Below are 21,018 nucleotides of genomic sequence, written 5' to 3'. Positions count from 1 at the left end.
CTTCTTGCAAACGCCCCAAACTGGCTATACCCAAATACTAAAACAAAGGCCTATTATAATGGACAAGACTTCTTGTGATGAAAACAGGTAAGCAAAGCAACGTCTTCCCCACAAGGACATTAGCTCTTTAACACTAGAGAATCTCCTTACGTGACCCCACTTTCCAACTTCACCCAAGAGCCAGAGCTTACCCATACAGTAAGTTCTCCCGTTGCCCACGAATCCGTATTTGCAGACACACATCTTCATCCCTTCGGCTTGCTTGCAGGTAGCGTGTTCATGGCAAGTGGCACAGACATCTAAACCAGAATCACACATCGTAGATTACAGGAAAAGAAAAATGTGATCGCCTTTCTCTGGACAAGCCACAGTTTGGGTAGTAGACATTTACAACAGAGAACCAGAATGGGAACAGCCGAATGAAAAAAGGCACATCTGACACCATCCTTAAAATCCTGCCACGGCTACTCACTGCCCACAGAGAGGAGTACAAAACACAAACAGTATTTTGTACTTTTTGTACAAAAAGTACAAAAATACCTCAACCTGCCATCAAACCTCTTAACAGTCTGACTCTAAGCCAACCCCTAGCCCAAGCCTCACTGTTCTCAAACCCAAACCACACACAATATTCTCTAAGCAGGAGGCTGATGACTCTTTCTCACGCATGCTGTCCCCTGTCCTACTTCATGCCCTAGTCACGATGTTCCCTTCGAGGAAGGGAAATGCCTATCTCCTTCTCCGTCCTGCTAGCACCCATTCCTACTTGAAGACTCACCTTAAACCCCATATTCCCCCTGGTGCCATCCCCACTCCTCTGTTCTCCTGGAAAATTTAATCTCTTTGTGCTCCACTAACACTTGCACATTCCCACATCGGCCGTGTTAATTTGTCATTATATACGGTTCCAGCTCTGTCTTCCAGGCTGCAGGACTGCGTCATTTGCCCCTATATCATCAGGGCACAGTATGAACATCCAAGGCACTTTTCCTGAGTGACTGCATAAAGGAACTTGCAGTCCTACTTGCCACAACTCAAAAAGCAAGTGGAAGGGAGAAGAACTCATCTATGTCTCTTACCCCACCTGTGCTTCTTTTAGGGAAAAAGTGAATGTGCTTAAAATGTCAGTGAGATGAACAGCCAGGTTCCAGCCAGATGACCAGGTCCAATTACTTCGACACGCAGCAGGGATGTGGGAGGCTAACACCCGCAAACCTACTAGAGGGTGACGGGTACATGGCCCAAGGTCAAGCAAGGACTTCTACCTGAGGCTCTGTGGGGTATCATGTTGTCCTCTCAGTGTCTGTAATTTCAGGAGGGGCCTCGGTCGGGAGAGTCAGCGTGGAATTCCATCTCAGTCTTGGCCCCGTGACTACCCAGGGAATAAACACTCAGCCCTCGGGTTGCTCTAGACAACTGAGACAGAGAGATTTCCAAGTACCGACAGCCCCGACTTACAATGGTTCCACTTGCAATCTTTCGACTTGACAGTGGTGCAAAAGCAATACACATTCAGTAGAAAGCATACTTCAAATTTTGAATTTGGATCTTTCCCCAGGCTGGGGGTATGCGGTGTGATCCTCTCTCAGAACACCGGGCGGTGGCAGCCAGCTCGAGCTCCAGCCAGCCGGGCGATCACAGGGGCAGACACCCGGTAGATTCACAACGTTCTACACCCACACGACCATTCTGATTATCACTTTCAGTACAGTATTCAATACGTCCCAGGAGAGGGTCCACACTTGGTTATACAACAGGCTGGGTGTCATGCGGTTTTGCCGGACTGCTGGTGAACACCAGGGTTTTGTGCACATTTACAGTAGGCTAGGCTAAGCTATAATGTTTGACAGGTTAGGAGTATTAAATGTATTTTCGACTTAGGAGATTTCCAAGTTATGATGTAACCCACCCAATCATAAGTTCAGGAAGATCTGTATTGATTGTTAACCTGCCTTTTTCTTTCCTTTTTAAAAAAAAAAAATTTTATTTATCTATCTCAGAGAGAGAGTAAGAGCGGGGGAGTGGGAGGAATCAGGGAGAGGGAGAAGAGGGCTCCCCGCTGAGCAGGGAGCTTGACATGGGACTCCATCCAGGACTCTGGGCTCACGACCTGAGCCGAGGGTAGACACTTAACTGAATGAGCCACCCAGGCTCCCCCTGCTTTTTCTTTTAAAACGAGTATAACACAGAAATGAGACAAACTGCAGCTTATCCCTAAGTAATACTAAATTAACTGCGGAATATTTTACAAAATTTATTATATCCCAGACCATTAAAAAAAATGCAACAAAGTCAAACATAGAAACTATAGAAGTCGGGGGCGGCTGGGTGGCTCAGTGGGTTAAAGCCTCTGACGGCTCAGGTCACGATCCCAAAGTCCTGGGATCAAGCCCCGCATCAGGCTCTCTGCTCAGCAGGGAGCCTGCTTCCCTCTCTCTCTCTGCCTGCCTCTCTGCCTATCTGTGATCTCTGTTTCTCAAATAAATAAATTAAATTAAAAAAAAATAAACTATAGAAGTCGTAGTATCTGACTACCATGTAATAAGACTACAAAATAAAAACACTAGCATTCCCAAAAGAACCCTACTTGGACACTACAGAACACTCTCCCAAATAAATTCTTGGGACAAAAAGGATAGCAAAATTGAAATGGCTGGAGGTGCCTGGCTGGCTCAGTCAGGTGTGTGATTCTTGATCTCAGGGTTTTGAGTTTGAGCCCCAGGATGGATGTGGAGATTACTTAAATAAATTTTTTTTTAATTGGAATGTTTAGTACTAGATATGAAAATGTATCCACTCCAGAAAATTTGAGTTTTTCATGCTTTTGTACTTTAAAAAGAGAGAAGTAAAAGCAGGCAGCACGAGGGTGAGGGGAAGCCCTAGAATTTTAATGCAAGAAATTGCAGGGGGACATTCCTTAAAAAGAAGGGCCTGGGTGACTCTGTCGGTTAGGTGTCTGCCTTCGGCTCAGGTCATGATCCCAGGGTCCTGGAATCAAGCCCCACCTCGGGCTCCTTGCTCTGCAGGGAATCTGCTGCTCCCTTTCCCTCTGCCCCTCCACTTCCCCAAACCAACCCCCAACATGTTTGCACATGCGTGCTGCTCTCTCTCTTACTCTCTCTCTCTCTCTTTCTGGTGCTCTTTCTCACTCAAATAGATAAAATCTTGTAACAAAGAGAGGGAGGGAGGGAGGAAGGAATAAAAGAAAATACAGGATTTGGGAGTTGGGGTGAGGAAATAGTAAAGAAAAAAAGTATTAGAAATTACATTCAAATTCAGTAGAAAAAAAGTTTCCCCAAAGTCAGTGCTCTATAAAGACCAGCAGTCATGATGCAAGTGGGACCGGTGAGAGGAGCGAAGAGCTTATGCAAACACATAACATTAGGAATACAAAAGAGCTTGTAAGAAAAAAATACAAGTTTTTTTTTTTTTTAATTACAGATGAAAGATTTGCAGTTAAACATGCAGATTTAGTACATCTTCAAAGCTTCCCCTCCCCCATGACATGAAGCTCCGGAAAGGTATCAACCCTGGCAGACGAGAGGACAGGAGAGGAGGATGGTGACAATATTTCAGAAGCTGCAGGAGACAGAAGCATGGGAATGGCTTGAGAGGAAGAACTAAAAGCTGGCCCCAAAGGCTCAGGAATCAGGGCCACTGAGCACTTCAGAAGGCAGGTGTCAGGGATAGGACTCAGTTCAAAGAACTAGGTACAAATACAGATAAGGAGCAGGTAGATATTCTGTTCCCCTCGCTAACCCTGGCATGAGATGGAGTTTAAGGCCTGAAGGAAATGGACCAGAGCGGCTCCTGAGTTTCGGGGCAACAGGCAGAGCTGAAGTGAGAAATGGGTCGCCACACTTAAATGTCCATCAGTACAACCATTTTAACATTTTAACAAAGAACATTTTTAAATTGGTGCCATGAGACACTGTCAATTCATAATCACATGCAACCAACATCCTGGAAATACCTTTTAAATAACGGTTCCTGGGGGCGCCTGGGTGGCTCAGTGGATAAAGAACTCCTCAAACTCAACACACACAAAACAGACAATCATATCAAAAAATGGGCAGAAGATATGAACAGACACTTCTCCAATGAAGACATACAAATGGCTATCAAACACATGAAAAAATGTTCATCATCACTAGCCATCAGGGAGATTCAAATTAAAACCACATTGAGATATCACCTTACACAAGTTAGAATGGCCAAAATTAGCAAGACAGGAAACAACATGTGTTGGAGGGGATGTGGAGAAAGGGGAACCCTCTTCCACTGTTGGTGGGAATGCAAATTGGTGCAGCCTCTTTGGAGAACAGTGTGGAGATTCCTCAAGAAATTAAAAATAGAACTTCCCTATGACCCTGCCATTGCACTCCTGGGTATTTACCCCAAAGATACAGATGTAGTGAAAAGAAGGGCCATCTGTATCCCAATGTTTATAGCAGCAATGGCCACAGTCGCCAAACTGTGGAAAGAACCAAGATGCCCTTCAACGGACGAATGGATAAGGAAGATGTGGTCCATATACACTATGGAGTATTATGCCTCCATCAGAAAGGACGAATACCCAACTTTTGTAGCAACATGGACGGGACTGGAGGAGATTATGCTGAGTGAAATCAGTCAAGCAGAGAGAGTCAATTATCATATTTGTGGAGCATAACAAATAGCATGGTGGACATGGGGAGTTAGGAGAAGGGAGTTGGGGGAAATGGAAGGGGAGGTGAACCATGAGAGACTATGGACTCTGAAAAACAATCTGAGGGGTTTGAAGTGTTGGGGGGGTGGGAGGTTGGGGGAACCAGGTGGTGGGTATTAGAGAGGGCACGGATTGCATGGAGCACTGGGTGTGGTGCAAAAACAATGAATACTGTTATGCTGAATATAAATTAAAAATAAATTTTTAAAAAACATTTTTTTAATTAAAAATAAAATAAAATTTTAAAAAAGCCTCTGCCTTCGGCTCAGGTTGTGATCCCAGGGTCTTGGGATTGAGCCCCCCATCCCCCCCATTGGGCTCTCTGCTCAGCAGGGAGGCTGCTTCCCCACCCTCTCCCCCCACCGCCTGTCTCTCTGCCTACTTGTCATTCTGTCAAATGAACAAATAAAATCTTAATAAATAAATAAATAAATAAATAAATAAAGGTTCCTGAGTCAAGTCCTTAAGTCCAGTATGATCAGCCGTATAATGACGAACACTCTCCCAGTGTGTACGTTCAGTGTGATAACAAAAAATAAATACCGTATTTATGAAATCATCAACAACAAAATGGTAAAATGCTTGATTTTTTTTCTGATATGGAGTATTTGTCTTTATAAACATGGAAGCATTTATATACATCCAGTTCCAGAAACTCACATCAGACGGAAAAAAAAAAAAGATTATTTCATTCCACTGTCGAGTGACTCTAATAAACACACACACACACACACACAAAATTAAGAAATAAAGGAGCACCACCCACTCAGATAAATTAACGGAAGTCCAGTCTGAATTAGTGAAAGACAGAATGTAAAGTTTTTTAAATAAATTGAATTAAGTTCAAGTTCATTCAATAATCAGAACCAAACAAAATAAGGCCTTGTAAGAAGGCAGCCAGATACAGGGGGAAAGCAAACACTGGACCTAATTGTCAGAACAGGACCCTAAATCTAGCTGAGTCTTACTCATTATACAACCTTTAGCGAGTCACTGAACCTCTCGCAATCCCAGTTTTTTCATCTGTAAAACGAGGGCTTTGGGCTTCTCAAATTTTAAAGGGCATTCAGGGGCACCTGGGTGGCTCGGGCAATGATCTCAGGGTCATGATCTCAGGATCCTGGGATTGAGCCCCAGTGAGGGGCCAGCCCTGCACTAAGCAGTGAGTCTGCTTATCTCCCTCTCTCTGCTACCCCCACTCCCCCCACAAAACTCTCTCTCTAAGATAAATACAGAAATCTTTTTTAAAAATTTAAAGGGGCATTCAAATCACCTGGGGATGGTGCTAAACCACAGGCTCCGATTCAGGGCGGGGCCCAGCTTTTTGCATTTCTTTCTTTCTTTTTTTTTTTTTTTTTTTAAGATTTTATTTATTTATTTGACAGAGAGAGACACAGAGAAAGGGAACACAAGTAGGGGGAGTGGGAGAGCGAGAAGCAGGCTTCCTGTTGAGTAGAGAGCCTGATGCGGGGCTCAATCCCAGGATCCTGGGATCATGACCTGAGCTGAAGGCAGATGCTTAATGACTGAGCCACCCAGGGAGACCACATTTTAAGCAGCAGGGGTTAAGTGGCCTCCAAAGTTCTTGTTCCCTAATTGGCCGACACTTCATCCTTAGGGAACCTGTTTTGATGACCCACTAGGAATAATTTAGCAAAGTGAACCCCAGAAGGACAGTATTTGGCATGTCTGGCTCCATGAATGTCTGTTCCCCATACTGGCAAAAAGACGACCTATATGCTGGGCTGCCAAAGGCTTCTCAGACCACCGCAGGAGGGAAGCAGTTTCCAGAGGAAGAAAGGCCTCAACTAAAGCTTCTTACTCAGCCTATATTTAACCTAGTCTGCAGAGCCTTATGTGGTAACTTCTGAGTTCTAATTGCTTGAGGGACAAAGAAGCCTCTTGGGGGAGGGGCATACAGCACACACACATCATGGGGCAGTGACACAACTTATCCTAAAGAAAGGGGCAGGAAGCACAATCCTGAAAAAATCCAAGAAAAATCCAAGATCCAAAAATCCAAAAATTCAAAAAAATCCAAGAAAAGACAGGGCGGGGAGGGTCACTTCTAACCACACAACGGTTTCCACCATTCATCAGCCCCTAGCTCAGTTAAGAATCACCTACAGATGGGGGGGCTACTTTGTCCCGGTTTTAATACTACAAGCCCTGTGACCCAGAAAACCCCTCATTACGGTGCCAACCAAGACAGCTGGTCTCCCTGCCTGGAGAGTTTGTTAAAACAGAATCCCCAGAGAGTCTGATTCAGCCTGAGAATCTGCATTCAAAAAAAAGCTCCCAGGTAGACCACACTACTGGTCGCATGGCAAGTCTAGTTCAACCTCAAGGTCAGAATCCTGGGGAAAGAAAAAGCAACCCTGACGATGTCATCCACCAAGCCTAGACTGATGCAGAACATAGCTGGACCAAGGTGACAGTGATAATTATCCAAGGAATGGAAGTTCTCCAGGCCAGTTGAAAGACCACCGCACCTTTGCTGTATAACCTGAGGGGAAGTGGGAGCAGGAGGGCGTCTTCACATCCGTATCAAGGAGGACTTAATTTTGTCAAAACAGACTCTCAGGACAGCAGAGAGGTGGCTGCTGCATAGGGACTGAGGGAACCTCCCCCCCAACCCTCTGGCCTAGGGATACCTAGAATGACTGGCAGAGAAACAGGACAGTGGGCATTCCAAAGTCTAGAGGGACAACCAGGCTAAATACTCTTGGTGACTATTCTTGGAACATCCAGAGAGACAACCTCCATCAGCTTCCCTTCAGCACTCTATCAACTAAGCCAGCTAAAACCACAACCAACACTCAGAAGCCAAGACGGGTTTTGGTGCGCCCACCAAGGCTGGGACACTTCTCTCTTGCTCCCTGGCTCCGTGCTGTTAGGCAAATTGACCTGCCCGTCCTCCGGTTTTAATCTGTGAGACAGAATTCTGTCATGAGACTTCAGTGAGAAACAGAAATGCTGTATGAGCAGGAAAGCACTAGGCAGAGGGCTGATTTACATGAATATTTCTGTCTCTCCCCGTAGATACTGTTATTATGGCTGGAAACAGGTCATGTGAGAGGCAGGGCGTGCCACTTGGCCCAGAGGTTCCGACCAGGGGTGAGATGAAGGGGGACAATCCCAGCTCTGCCACTGGACTAGTCAGCTGTGTCATCCTAGATGGGGCTCTGGGCCTCCGCCTCCTATAAATCTGACTATGAGGATAATAAAGACCTGCCTCATACGGCTGCTGTAAGAAATGAGCCAATACACGTAAAGCAATTAGAATACGTTAGATGCTGTTGTAACAACCACTTGTCAACTCCAGGAAAGACTACATGAAGGTACTGACAGCTGGCCACCTCCCAGATACGCCAATGAAGAGGGTGACAGAGCTGCGTTAGTGCAAAAATCCGAAGCAATATTGTCATGTAGACAGATGCCTCCGTATTTGTGGGGCTGATAGTCCAGGATCCTTATTATCTTAATTTACATAATATCCCCTGCCTGCCCCACAACCTCCCAGCCTTCTGGGTAACACCTGAATCAGACCTCAGAAGCTTAAGCGACCAAGACCAACGTCCAGTGGGGCCCACCATACGTAGCCTCCAAACCAAGAACCAAGCCTCGCTAACTGCTCCAATTGCAAAACTTTTGCGTTTTGAGTCAAGCAGCCTTTCATTTAGGCCACACCCTCGGTTCGTGCCCAGCAAGTCGCCCCCTGATGCATTCTCTCGCACCTGACTCACATTCTCAAGCAGGTGGAAAACTGTTTCTTGAATCCATGCAATTAACTTCCCCTGTCTGCTCTCCAGAGCAAAGTCCAAGAGGCCACTTGCTACTGGGGCTGCAGAGACAGAGGAACCCATTTTGGGACAGGACCAGAAGGCTGAGGACACACCCAGGGCCAAGACCCCGGCAGTGGAAGACAGGGAGGAGGATCTTTTCCATCAGCTTGAATCCCACTGCCTTACTTTGAGCAACTCTAAGTCACTCCAAAACAATTCACTCACCACCCCCATGCCTCCTCTTTCCCCCGCTACACGGTGACGTCACGTGCACTTTACACAGCAAGAACAAACTCCCAGGCCGCTCCACCACCATCACTCCCCCAAGATTCTCAAGGCCTCCGCCTGTCCTTCCTCCGGCCTTCCCAACCCAGCCAGTCCTGAGCCAACACGTCCCCAGCCACTCCCGACTCAGGACTGTGCCTGAGAAGGTTAAGAAACAGGACTGACTGGTTCCACCCTTCCTCACCCATTCCTAACCTTCTATTCCCCTGGGCTTGGCACCCCACCCACCCATCAACACCCTCCTGCTCTACCAACTGTGTGTCTCACACTTCCCTTCCACGCAGCCTCTGACTTCTTCTCCCTGAAATGTCTTTGATACCGATTCAGGGCAATTCAGCTCACGCTACCAGTGAGACACTGAATATACACAGAGACAATGGCCAGGCCGTAGATAAAAATAGAACTCAGGCCCACATGGAGGCATGAGGCAGCCATCTTCAGGCCAGGAAGTCAAACCACAGCCTCCGGCGGTAAGACCCAAATGGTCGGGATTTAATCACTAACAGCTGGCTTCCCTAAGTGTTGCCCTCGCTTCACGCTTAGGACCAATCAGAGAGCTCCCAGTACACTCCCCTAACCAATCACTTAGAACGTCTGCTGTTAGGACACCACCTCCAGCTTCTCCAGGCCACCAGCTTCAAGCCAGGGGCACACGAGAAGCCTCCCCCTTTGATCCGCTATCAGGCTCTCAGAGTGATGCCGACTGACTCTCCTGATGTAGCAAACTCTGTATAAAGAGCCCTTGCCTCTTCCCATTTGGGTGGTCTTCATTTCCCTTCCTACCAAATTCCTATTACAAGCCACAGCCCGTGACTCACATGAAGCTTAGTCTAGCAAACACCACCACCAAGCAGTTTGTGTAATACGCAACGTGGCCTCAGTGAGTAGAGTGAGGGTGCCGTATAAATGCGTATGCATGCTAGTGTTTGCTCGTATGCCTAGAAATACATGTGCATCCTACAAATGCGGTACACGGACTCAGGCACGGTGTGGCTGGGCTGCAGGGAACTCCAGAGCTTCCCGGGAGGGAGGCCGACTGGGCTGGTTTTGAAATATGAACAGCCCTAAGTAGACAGCTGTGGGAAAAAGAGCAGTTCTCCGTTCTTCTCCTCCCCTCGCAGAGACTAAGCTTTCCCCCTTGTAGAACAATTTCGCTTTGGACATGCTTCATTAAGTACCTCATTTATGGGGCGCTTGGGTGGCTCAGGGGGTTAAGCTTCTGCCTTCCGCTCAGGGTATTAGGGTCCTGGGATGGAGCCCCACATCGGGCTCTCTCAGCAGGGAGCCTGCTTCCTCTCTCTCTGCCTGCCTCTCTGCCTACGTGTGATCTCTCTCTCTGCTGTCAAATAAATAAATAAAATCTTCAAAAAAAAAATTACCTCATTTATTTCTGCATTTTCAATGTCTCCATATCTACTGAATAATACCCTCACGCTACAGCGTGTTTGTGGCTGCTTTCCCAAAACCATCAGCCCAGGGAGAAACAAAATCTTGCACTGCCCTAGCTGGCCCAGCTGAATAGGGATCTTCCCTTTGCTTCTAACTTCTTTAAAGAGTATCTTTAAGAGCCAGCCAACACCTCTGCAGTCACTACAGCCCTCTGCATCTGGCTCTCGCCCTCACTGCTCTGAGAGCCCTGACACAAGCTGAGCAGAGCCACCAGATCCAAAACTCTTTTTCTCAGCCTCCACTCCCACAGCTCCCCTTCCTCTGGTTTCCTTGGATGCTAGACTGGCCCAGCCCTCCTCCCATCTGTATGTGCACCTATCATCGAAAATGGGTCTTTCCCCCAAATCTGCCCTGGGTCTCCTTCCTCTTATCAACCTCAAGGCTTCAAGTGACCACAAGTCTCCATCATTGGCACACACCCCTTGTCCACAGTCCTAACTCCCTAATGAGTTCACTTCTCCAGAAGCCCGAACATTACCTCAAATTCAGGGTATCCAAAATGACTTATCTTTCTTCCCAAATCTTTTTCCTCCTCCTACAGAACCATATATCCAAGTCACCCAGTCCTCAAGCCTTTGTGTCCCCTTTCTCTTCTGTTCACCATCACCTTAAGGTCCATTGTTAGGTCCTTTGGTTCGCTTTCTACCTTATTATCTACATCCGATGCCCTTCCCCTGCTCTCTTTACCATGGGGCCAGTCCTCAGAACGTGTGGGTCAGTCCTCAGAATTTGTAGGCCAGCTCTTACAATGGTTCTAAGCCTCCAGGCATTCCCTACATTGTCCACTGGAAGGAAACCCACCCTTAAGAAAACCAAATTCTTGGGACGCCTGGGTGGCTCAGTTGGTTAAGCAGCTGCCTTCGGCTCAGGTCATGATCCCAGCGTCCTGGGATCGAGTCCCACATCAGGCTCCTTGCTCGGCGGGGAGCCTGCTTCTCCCTCTGCCTCTGCCTGCCATTCTGTCTGCCTGTGCTCGCTCTCTCCCCCTCTCTCTGATAAATAAATAAAATTAAAAAAAAAAAAAGAAAGAAAGAAAACCAGCTTCTTCAAGGTTGTAAATGAAGAAAGAATGCCTACAAAGGGGAAAGTCTCTACCAGGCACTTCCATTTCCCCAATTTGACCCAATAGTCTTTAAGTAGTAGCCTTTAGGTAGTTACTTTGTTCCACCATCTTAGCCCAGTAATTCTATGGGATCATGTCTGACCCTTGCCTAGGCTAGAGGGCTCTAACGCAGATTCTGAAATAGGTCCCAAGCATCTACAGGTTTTTAGGCACACTGCTGTGGGAGACCAAGTCAGGGAAAGAAGTTAAAAAGCCTACCAGAATATCTGATGTTCAAAAATGGCTACCCAAAAGAGTTGAGTCATCAAAAGGAACACCAGTGGTGGTAAAAGTCCAAAGATGAAAAGAATTTGAGGAAACAGGAGTCTGAACCAAAAAATCGCCCCCGCCACCTCCGTACATGGAAGTTCTCTTCCCCTTCAGGATGAATGATTTTACTAAGAAAGCTGGAGGGTTTCCTTATACCTACTTTTTATATCACTGTACAAAAGCCTGCAATGATTTCCAACGGCTTCCCACCACCCAGGAACGCTGACTCTAAATAACTCGGTTTGCCAACCAAGGCACTCTGCCTCTGGTTAATCCAATCTGCTTTTCCACCTCCATTTCCCACCCAGCTCCTACATACCACAGGCCACAGGCCCCATGTTTTTCTACCTCCATGTACATCACGCTGCCCCTTCCACGTGGAATTCATTCATTCTGCATATATTTATGGAGGGCTGACTGTGACCTCTGCTATGAGCTGGGATGCCTTTTCCTCATCTTCCCATACCCAAATACTATCAAACCTGTTGGCCCAGTTCAAGAATCACCTCATCTCTAATGCCTCCAGGTTCACCAAGCTAGAATGAATCTCGCCTTGCTCTGACCACCTACACCTTCTCAGAGCACTTAGGCATTCTGCCGTCTATTAGGATTACTTGGGTTAAGTGGGTAAATGCCACCTCCCCTACACGTTTGAATCTGTGTAACTCCTACCACATGTGACAGTGCGTTCCAGTTTGCTTGGAACTGGGTGATCTGCTCGTCTGTGGCTTCCAGAACAGGAGCTCAATGAGGGCCAGCGGGGCGACCTCACATCCTGCACAAGGAAACGATTCAAGGGCCATCTGTTGAACGAATGACTTGATTAAAGAATGCCTTTTTCCTGTAATCTTCCTTGCACTTCTTTCTCACCACATTAGCATCTGGTTCTTCACTTGGGTGAAAAAAATTAAAAGGTAGGAAGAAAATTGCTTCAGGTCAAGAATTGGTCGTGCAAAAGCCACAGCAGAGCCGGAAGCGTGACAGCGCAGCTGGAACGCCCTTCCGCGCCCTTCCGCGCCCTTCCACGCCCTTCCACGCCGGGCGCGGCTCTCCCCCGGGGCTCCGGCTAGCGCCCACCCCCGCCTCGCCCCACAGGTCCCCGGCGCCAAGGGCGAGGCCTCCTGCGACAGGTTCCCCCACCCCGCGCCCCCAGATGCCCGGGGCGAGGGCGGGGAGCCCCTCCTGCCTCTGTGCGCCCCGCCTTCGCGAGCCCCAGCGGCCCGAGCGGGCCCCACCTACGCTCCACGCCCGGGCTCCGCGCCGGCCTTGCCCCGGGAGTGGGGGGCGGGGAAGCGTCCCGGGCGCGCCCGGCGTCGTCGAGGGCTCGGCGGTGCCCCCGCGCCGCGCCCACCCCCCGCCCGCACTCACCGTCGGCGCCCAGCGCTGGGTTCGCGCCGCGGGCCAAGCCGAGCAGCAGCAGGAGCCGCAGCAGGCGGCGAGGCGGGCGGCCCGCGCCCTGGGGCCCCCGGCCCATGCCGCCGCCGCGTCCCTCCCGGCGCGCCCGCGACTCCTCCCGCGGCCCCGAGGCGCCGAGATAAGGCGGCGGGCCCAGCGGGGAGGGGGCCGCCCCGGGCGCTTCCGGCGCCGCGGGGTCCCGAGGAGGTGGCGGAGCGCGGGCCCTTCCTCCCCGCTTGGCCCGCGCGCCCGCAAGACGCTCGTTCGCTCCGCGCCCCTCACTCGCTCGCGCACCTGCTCCGCCGGGGGTCACGGCGGGCCGAGCGACAGGGTCCGGCATCCTCGGCGCGGACGTTCTGCAAGTAGGGACAGACACCCAGCACATAGTGACAGAGCTGACCCTAGAGTCCCGGACCGTGCCAGGACGAAACGTGCTTCAAGCAAAAGAGACGAACGGGAGATCCGAGGCTTCTTGGGTCTCAGGGAGGCACCCCGGTGGCAGAGAAAGAGGGGCGAGGGGCAGAAGGAGCGGGAATCTTTGAGGAGGGGAAAGAGAAGTGGGTGAAGTGGCTGGTGCTCCAAGGACACGGTGAGGGCAAGAAGCCAACGGTCCAGTCCACCCAAGGGCTGCAGGCGACCAGGTTGCAGGATTGCATCGGACGACAGAGCTGTGGTGGGAGAGGAGCAGACAAGCCTTCCAGCTGCACGGAGGACCTTGTGCCTGGGGCGTCGGGAAGGCTTCTAGCGGAAGGAAGCTAAGACCCAGAGGATGAAAAAGACGTGGGAGGGGAATCTAAGCGGTGAGAAGGGCTTATACAGAGAGATAGGAACCCGAGAGCTTAGTCTAGAAATGAGGAGATCTCCTTAGAGTGGGAACAGATGGTTGGAGAGAGGCATTAAGCTTCAGAGATAAGGACGACCTCATAAACCAAGGAAAGGAGGTTGCTCAGGAGCTGTAATAGGGTTTTAAGCAGAGAGTGACCTCATCAGGGAAGGCTCCTGTGTCTGCTCTGTGGGATCTAGACTGGAGCTAGGAAGGCCGGAAGACCAGCCTGGGGCTGCTGCAGGAATCCAGGGGAGAGAGGACACGTCCAGGAGCAGAGCATTGGCAATGAAAAGTGTCAAACCAGAGTGGTATTGGGTGGAATCCACTGGATTTTATAATCAGTAGAATGTGGAGGAGAAGGAAAGAGAAATTACAGATGTCACCGAAATTTCTGGTGTGGGCCGCTGGGTGGATGATGGGTGGTGGAAGTCACTGAGGTAGAGACCCAAAGAGACTATTTGCAAATTGGGGTAGGGAGAGGCTGCGGTGGGGTGGGAATAAGTTCCAGTTCAAAGGCTTAGAGCTTGGCAGGTCTGTCCAAGAGCAGGGCCCCTACTACTTCACCCATATCCTCACTTGCTTTCTCTTTCTACCATAAGCCTGCCCTAAACCTAACCACCCATGAACACACCCATATAAGGGCCAAACTTGTTGTGCAACCTTAAAAAGAAGTAGTTAAAAATAAACTGCCTCAGCTCTTTTGCAGCAGGCTTTCTTGCTAATTATTTTTTGTTCAGCAAAGATAAGAGCCCCTTTGGGGAGTGGGGGCTATCCTCTCTAATTTAGACAAAGTTTTTGTTAAGCTCAACTCTTTGTGAACTTTGAAACCATGTCATTGTTTCCACAAAAATAGATTTCTTTAGGATACTGTTAAGCTGGCCTTCTCCTTCTCTGGCATGTCTCCTGCAGAGTAAATCAGTAAATTTAAATATGTGTGTGTGTGTGTGTGTGTGTGTGTGTACACATAGTTTTTTAATTGGTGATATCGGGAAAAATAGCCCCAAACCTTGAAATGGCCAAGTTTACTGGGTATTTTCAGCAGGGTGGTGGGTGTTGTAACCCTTCTGGGGATTATCTAATTCTATACGGTTGCGTACCTTTGATGGACTTTTTATTAACGAGGCTCTTTTACAACTCTGTAGATAGAGATAGAAGATCACTTGCAGGGGCGCCTAGGTGGCTCAGTGTGTTAAGCCTCTGCCTTCGGCTCAGGTCATGATCCCAGGGCCCTGAGATCCAGCCCCGCATTGGGCTCTCTGCTCGTCCGGAGCCTGCTTCCCCCTCTCTCTCTCTGCCTGCCTCTCTGCCTATTTGTGATCTCTCTCTGTCAAATAAATAAGTAAGATCTTAAAAAAAAGATCACTTGCAGAAAATTGAAGTGCAAAAGATTCTTGTCCATAAAAATGCAAATTAATTTTTCCAGTAGAAATGGAAGTGATTCCTGCCAGGTAAAAATATGATACATCTAACAGTAAGATTTTGTCTTATATGATGTCAGCCAGTTTCACATTTAGCAAATTCATCTTATCACACCTAACAGATAAATATATGTGTATGTATTGTATATTCTTTAAATTTTCCTTGGAAACTTGATACCTTACTAGTACTCCTTTGAAGTCAACATCTTGCTGAGGCCCTCATGAATTAATTAGTTGAATAAAATTTTAGGTTTTCTTTTTATATTTGCATGAATCACCTTTTTAATATTTTGACAATTTTGTACTAGCCCAATCCATATTCTACATTGATTGTGTGACTCTCATGAGTTCTTTTAATTGACTCATTCTGTTGCTTTCTTTAATTTTAATTTTAATTTTTATTTACTTATTTATTTATGGTAAAAAGAATTACTTCTTACCCAATAGTGAGTTCATGGAATCACAGAATGAAAAATTATCTCCTGGTCAGTATTTGTCACCAGAATTAAAACAGAATATTTAACCAGTATTCAATTTGCAACAGTGGGATTATTGCTGACAAAATCTTTAGCTTAAGAAAAATGTTTTTCTTTTAAGAGAGCATGGCCAATACACCATCTTCTTAAGGAGAATTTAAGGAGAGAGCTCTTTTTGTGTCCATATCTAGATTTCACCAAAAACTTTCAACTTTTGGTTTCAAGATGGCATTGTACCCCTGAAAGTTCTCTTTCAGTAAAGTAGCCTAAGATACACACACAGAGAGACAAAATTAAATATGCAACAGTGCTTTCAAACAAGAAAAGATGACATCAATGAACCAGATAGCTTTGAGGAATGTATTAGGTTGCATTCGGCACACATCCGCCGCAAAAACATGCACCAAAAGAGACAGGAAGTGGAGTGAAGAAGAAAAAAAAAACCCATGCAATTAAAAATTTTTTAAATTATATGCATGTTTGGAGTTATTATTTGTACATATTAATATAATGTGCAGATATTATAATGTTTTAAAATTTAATTCAGAACGATTATGGAAGAATTGTTGAAAAAAATGAGAAGTACACTTCCTACCTAGTCAAAGCATTTTATTTTGCTCATCTGTGGACATCTTGTTCATTACCATCAGCTTCTTCTTCAGGCTTCAGGCTACCCAAATACCAGTTTCCTGGCTCTCCAAAACAGCCTGTCAATTTCTACACTTTAAAAAATATCGTTTTAGAGGATGCCTTGGGTGGCTCAGTCAGCTAAGCAACCAATGCTTGATTTTGGCTTAGGTCGTGATCTCTGGGTCATGAGATTGAGCCCTGTGTGGGACTCCCTGCTGGGCATGGAGCTTGCTTAAGATTCTCTCTCTCTCTCTCTCCCTCTGCCGCAACCCTGGCTTGTGCTCTCTCTAAAAATAAATAAATAAATAATAAAATAAAATTCTTAAAGAGCCATTTTATTTTTTATTTTCTAAAAATTTTATTTTTAGGTACTCTCGATACCCAGTGTGGGGCTCGAACTCCCAACCCTGAAATCAAGAGTCACACACTCCACTTACTGAACTAGCCAGGTGTCCCTGAAAAAAATAATTTTAAACTTCACATTTTAAAACATTTTTTGTAGGGACGTCTGGATGGCTTAGTCCGTTTAGCATCTGACTGTTGATTTCAGCTCATGTCATGATCTCAGGATCCTGAGATGAAGCCCTGAGTTGAACTCCACACTGGGCATGGAGGCTGCTTGAGATTCTCTCTCTCCCTCTGCCCCACCCCCCACTGCTTGCTCACATGTGTGCGTACTCTCTCTCTCTCAAAATAAATATTTTTAAAAGCTTTTTATAGTACTTTACTCATGAGAGGGCCTTCATATAGTTAGACAAAATGTTTAAATCATAACTAAAATATTGAAATTACTGACGGATATCTGAAGAGCTCTTAAGGGACCTCAAACAGGTGTACAAGATGAAGAGAGCTTCTCAAAGTGACCCACAGCAGAAGTATTCTACCCTTTGTAAGCACAGGAAAGAAGTTTCTGATAGATCTAGGATTGATTTGTTCTTGCCTCCTTCATCAGAATTAAGAAATATTGAAGTCTATCTTAATGTATCTTGCTGTCCAGTTGAAACATTCAAGGACAACTTGTACACTTGACAACTTGTATACTTGACAACTTGTATACTCTTGCCATTATTATTGACAATAGCCAAAGGGTTGAGACAATCCAAATAACCATGATTGCATAAATGGAGAAACAAAATGTGGTATATTCATACAATGGAATATTGTTCAGCCTTTAAAAGGAAGACAATTCTGACTTATGCCTCAATGTGGATGAACCTTGACGGCATTATGCTAAATGATATAGGATAGTTTTTTGTTTTTGTTTTTTTTCTAAGATTTTATTTATTTATTTGAAAGAGACACAGCAAGAGAGGGAACACAGTCAGGGGGAGTGGAAGAGGAAGAAGCAGGCTTCCCGCTGAACAGGGAGCCCAATGCAGGACTTGATCCCAGGACCCTGGGATTATGAACTGAGCTGAAGGCAGATGCTTAAGGACTGAGCCACCCAGGAGCCCCTGTTTTGTTTTGTTTTGTTTTGTTTATTTCTTTGTTAGAGAGAGAGAGCATGTACACATGCGAGCACAAGCAGGGGGAGCAGCAGGCAGAGGAGAAGCAGGCTTCCTGCTGAGCAGGGAGCCTGATGCAGGGCTCGATCCCAGGACCCCGGGATCATGACCCGAGCCAAAGGCAGACGGTTGACTGACTGAGCCATCCAGGCATCCCAATAGGCCACTTTTAAAAGAATAAATATTGTATGATTTCATTCATATGATGTACTTAGAGCAGCCAGATTCATAGAGGCCATAAGTAAAAGGGTTGGGGGTAAAGGGGAAGGGGATGTTAGTGTTTCAGGGGTAGAGAGTTTTGGGTTTACAAGGTGAAAAAAGTTCTGTGGACAGAGGGTGGTGATGGCTGTCCAATCGTGTGAGTGGACTTAATGCCACTGAACACTACACTACATTTGAAAATGGTTAAAATAATTTCTTTAAAAAGTCAATGACAAAATTTTGAGGTGCCAATTTTTAGTTTTATTTTACCAGACAAGCATTAACACATAGGATTTTCCAATTTTGGATCCTGGTGACTCTATATGGGATCAGAATTATAAGAAAGGTCCCTTGGAAAGCCCCATTCCCCCAATACCTGAGATCCCAAGAGAGCCCTGAGTGGACTCTAGGGCCGCCAGGAGTGTGGGAAGGAGGAAGACACAGGCGAGTAGAAGGCGAAGACCCATCGCTGTCTCTGGGGTTTTTCCTCAGGCTGCCCTTCGCTGTGTCTTCTTCCAGTGTCAAGTTTGGAATTTGCCCAGTGGGTGCCCATCCGGGTGCAAGGCCAGAAGGAGAAGGGGGCAAGGAGGCTGGGTACCTAATATTCTGGAACTCTTCCGAAAAAAAAAAACCCTTCCTTGATCATGACGCTCCTGACCAGAAATGCAGTACTGTTTTTCCCCAGGGTCTGGCTTGGGAATGCCACTAGCAGGTTTGCAAATGTTAATGGCTTATATGTGGTATTTCAGGAATGGTTTGACTGTCTCATTGTAATGAGTTTGATATACTCTGCTGTTAAAATTATTCCTTGAAGTTTGCATTAAAAGAAATGATTCTAATGTCTGAAGACTTAGTTAAAAAGAAAACCACACGCCTAAGATGGTGCCTCTTACGCCAAATTCCCAAATGGGGGCTTAATACCTAATCTAATGGCAGGTTCAACCTCTCCCAGAAATGTATCTTAACCGGTCAGTCAGGAATTTTCCCAGAAGAGCCAGAGTCAGTCACCTGAGCCTTCTCTATGCCCAAAGGAAGATGAGATAATCTGCAGGATAAGACCCCTGGCTCTTCCCCCTAAGGGAACTCGACCTTGCCTGGAACAATCCTGTTTGGCCACTAATAACTTTCGTGCCCCATCCTCCTTCCCATAAAATCCTTCCATCTTGCACAACTCCTCAGAGTTCTTCTCAGCTAGATGGAATGCTGCCCAATTCATGAATCGTTTAATAAAGCCAATGAAATCTTCAGATTTACTTGGTTGAATTTCGTTTAACATTTCCAGTGATGCTGATTGAAAACTTGTGTCTCTAACAGATAAAAGCGGGTCCCTTTCTAACACCACACTGTATGTTTACACACATCCACCCCTCCCCAGCTGACATGACATCAGAGAACACCCCAGGGCCCCCTGGAAGGAGCCACATTGACCCTCCCCGAACAGAGACGTCATCTCAAGCAGATTTGTCCCGACTGCTAACAGGGACCTGTCTCTGGAAAAGTCCCTTGCTGATGACGGCCAGTAAGTCAAGCAAAGGTAGACTCCTCATTCTCGGATGCTCGGTGATGCTCAGAACCCCTTGTCGCCTTGTGAGAAATAGTAGGATTGTTCTGCTTCTCTAACACATCTAACACATCTCTGCCTCCCACCGAACAAGCACAGAAACCATATACCCGTCCTGAAGCTAGTTTGTGGAATGACAGGGCTGTGCTCGAACCCGTTGTCCTCAGACAAGCAAAACAAACAAGGGTTGGAAGCATGACCCAGTAGAGCAAGGAAGACCCCCCAGCCTGGCGATCCCCTTCCTCCCCACCTCCCCCTGGCACGCGCTCTCTGATGGGACTCAGACACCCCGTGATCCCACCAGCAGACGCTGGAGGAGCAGGCGTGGATTCAGGAACAAACTCCAGACACCTGACAGATGGACGTTGTGGGTCCAGCCGGCACAGTGTGCGCCCATCCTCCCCCGGACCTCAAGAGGTGGGGCAGCACCAGGTGACACGGGAGCTCTGTCACCCAGTCTGGCAAACACACACACACACACACACGTGCACAGACACACACAGTCACCTGCCCCACTTGAGGAAGTCTCAGCTGTGGGTCTGTTTGTTCCACAAACCCTGAAAGGAAGCCTGCTGACGACCCATTTCCGGACCCAGGATCAGCCCTAGGACCCTAGGCAGCCACCCAGAGCCCTAAGGAGAAGTGGGGCACACCCAGCAGTGACAGCCACAATTGCTGAGGAAGCCCACAACGGACGGTGTGTGATAAGGACCAGCTGACAGTGAGCCCCGGATCACTGACCCTGGCAAATTGTGCAACCTTCAGAAACGCTTAATTCGAGTATTTTGCAATGGACTTAGCTACAAGTTCTGCTGGTTTCTTTGCTTACGGCTAGGGTTGTTTTTGGTTTTGATTTTAGTTTTGGGGCCGAGGTCTTCCTCTTTCCCCCTCCCACCCCCTGCTCAAACTTCTTCTGATAGATGGTTGAACATCTCTTTCAGAAAGTTTTCCTGGGTGGTAAACATTCTGAATCTTTGCGTGTCTAAGTATGTCCTGATTGTGCTTTCATAATTTAATTACAGATCAACTGGGTACAGAATTCTGAATTCAAAATAATTAGAAGATAGTTTAATGGGGTCTGGAATTTTCCCTCAAAATTTAACCTTCTCCCGATAGCGTTGCAGGAGAACCCCAGGCTAATTTGGTTATCAGCTCCTTCCACGTGCTTTGTCTCCCTGATCCCCACAGCAAGCTTCGGGGATTTTCTCTTCCCCCTTGAAATTCAGACATTTCATGAGGATGTAGTTTCCCGCTCTTCTTGCCCAGCACTCATTGGACCCTCTCAATTTGTAGATTTGAGCCTTTCTTCAGCAGAGACTTTTTTTTCCCCCCTTTTGGTTTTTTAATTATTTCATTCTCTTAGGTTTTTTTTTATACATATCCCTCTGGGATTTATCGTAGGCAATT

General features: G+C 47.1%; 1 protein-coding gene across 5 annotated transcripts in view; it reads right to left on the bottom strand.

Annotated features, from left to right (window-relative positions):
• SUSD1 (sushi domain containing 1) overlaps positions 1-20,291 on the bottom strand; it is a 138,275-nt gene extending 117,984 nt beyond the window's left edge. The window contains exons 1-2 of one of the 5 annotated variants that reach the window (XM_032308466.1): positions 20,119-20,291; positions 192-299 (exon numbers count right to left, since the gene is read on the bottom strand). In XM_032308466.1, coding sequence (XP_032164357.1) covers positions 192-249 — 58 coding nt within the window. In that variant the 5' untranslated portion in view covers positions 250-299; positions 20,119-20,291. Of the gene's footprint in view, positions 1-191; positions 300-12,271; positions 12,800-12,967; positions 13,241-13,288; positions 13,746-20,118 lie in introns of those variants that run through there. The other 4 variants (XM_032308464.1, XM_032308467.1, XM_032308463.1 and 1 more) reach the window with 4 other exon arrangements.
• Between the last annotated feature and the right edge of the window lie 727 nt (positions 20,292-21,018).

Source organism: Mustela erminea, chromosome 12, assembly GCF_009829155.1.
Source record: "Mustela erminea isolate mMusErm1 chromosome 12, mMusErm1.Pri, whole genome shotgun sequence".
Lineage (NCBI taxonomy): Eukaryota > Metazoa > Chordata > Mammalia > Carnivora > Mustelidae > Mustela > Mustela erminea.
Note: the sequence above shows the minus strand (reverse complement) of the source record. Positions and strands in the feature narration are given on the sequence as shown.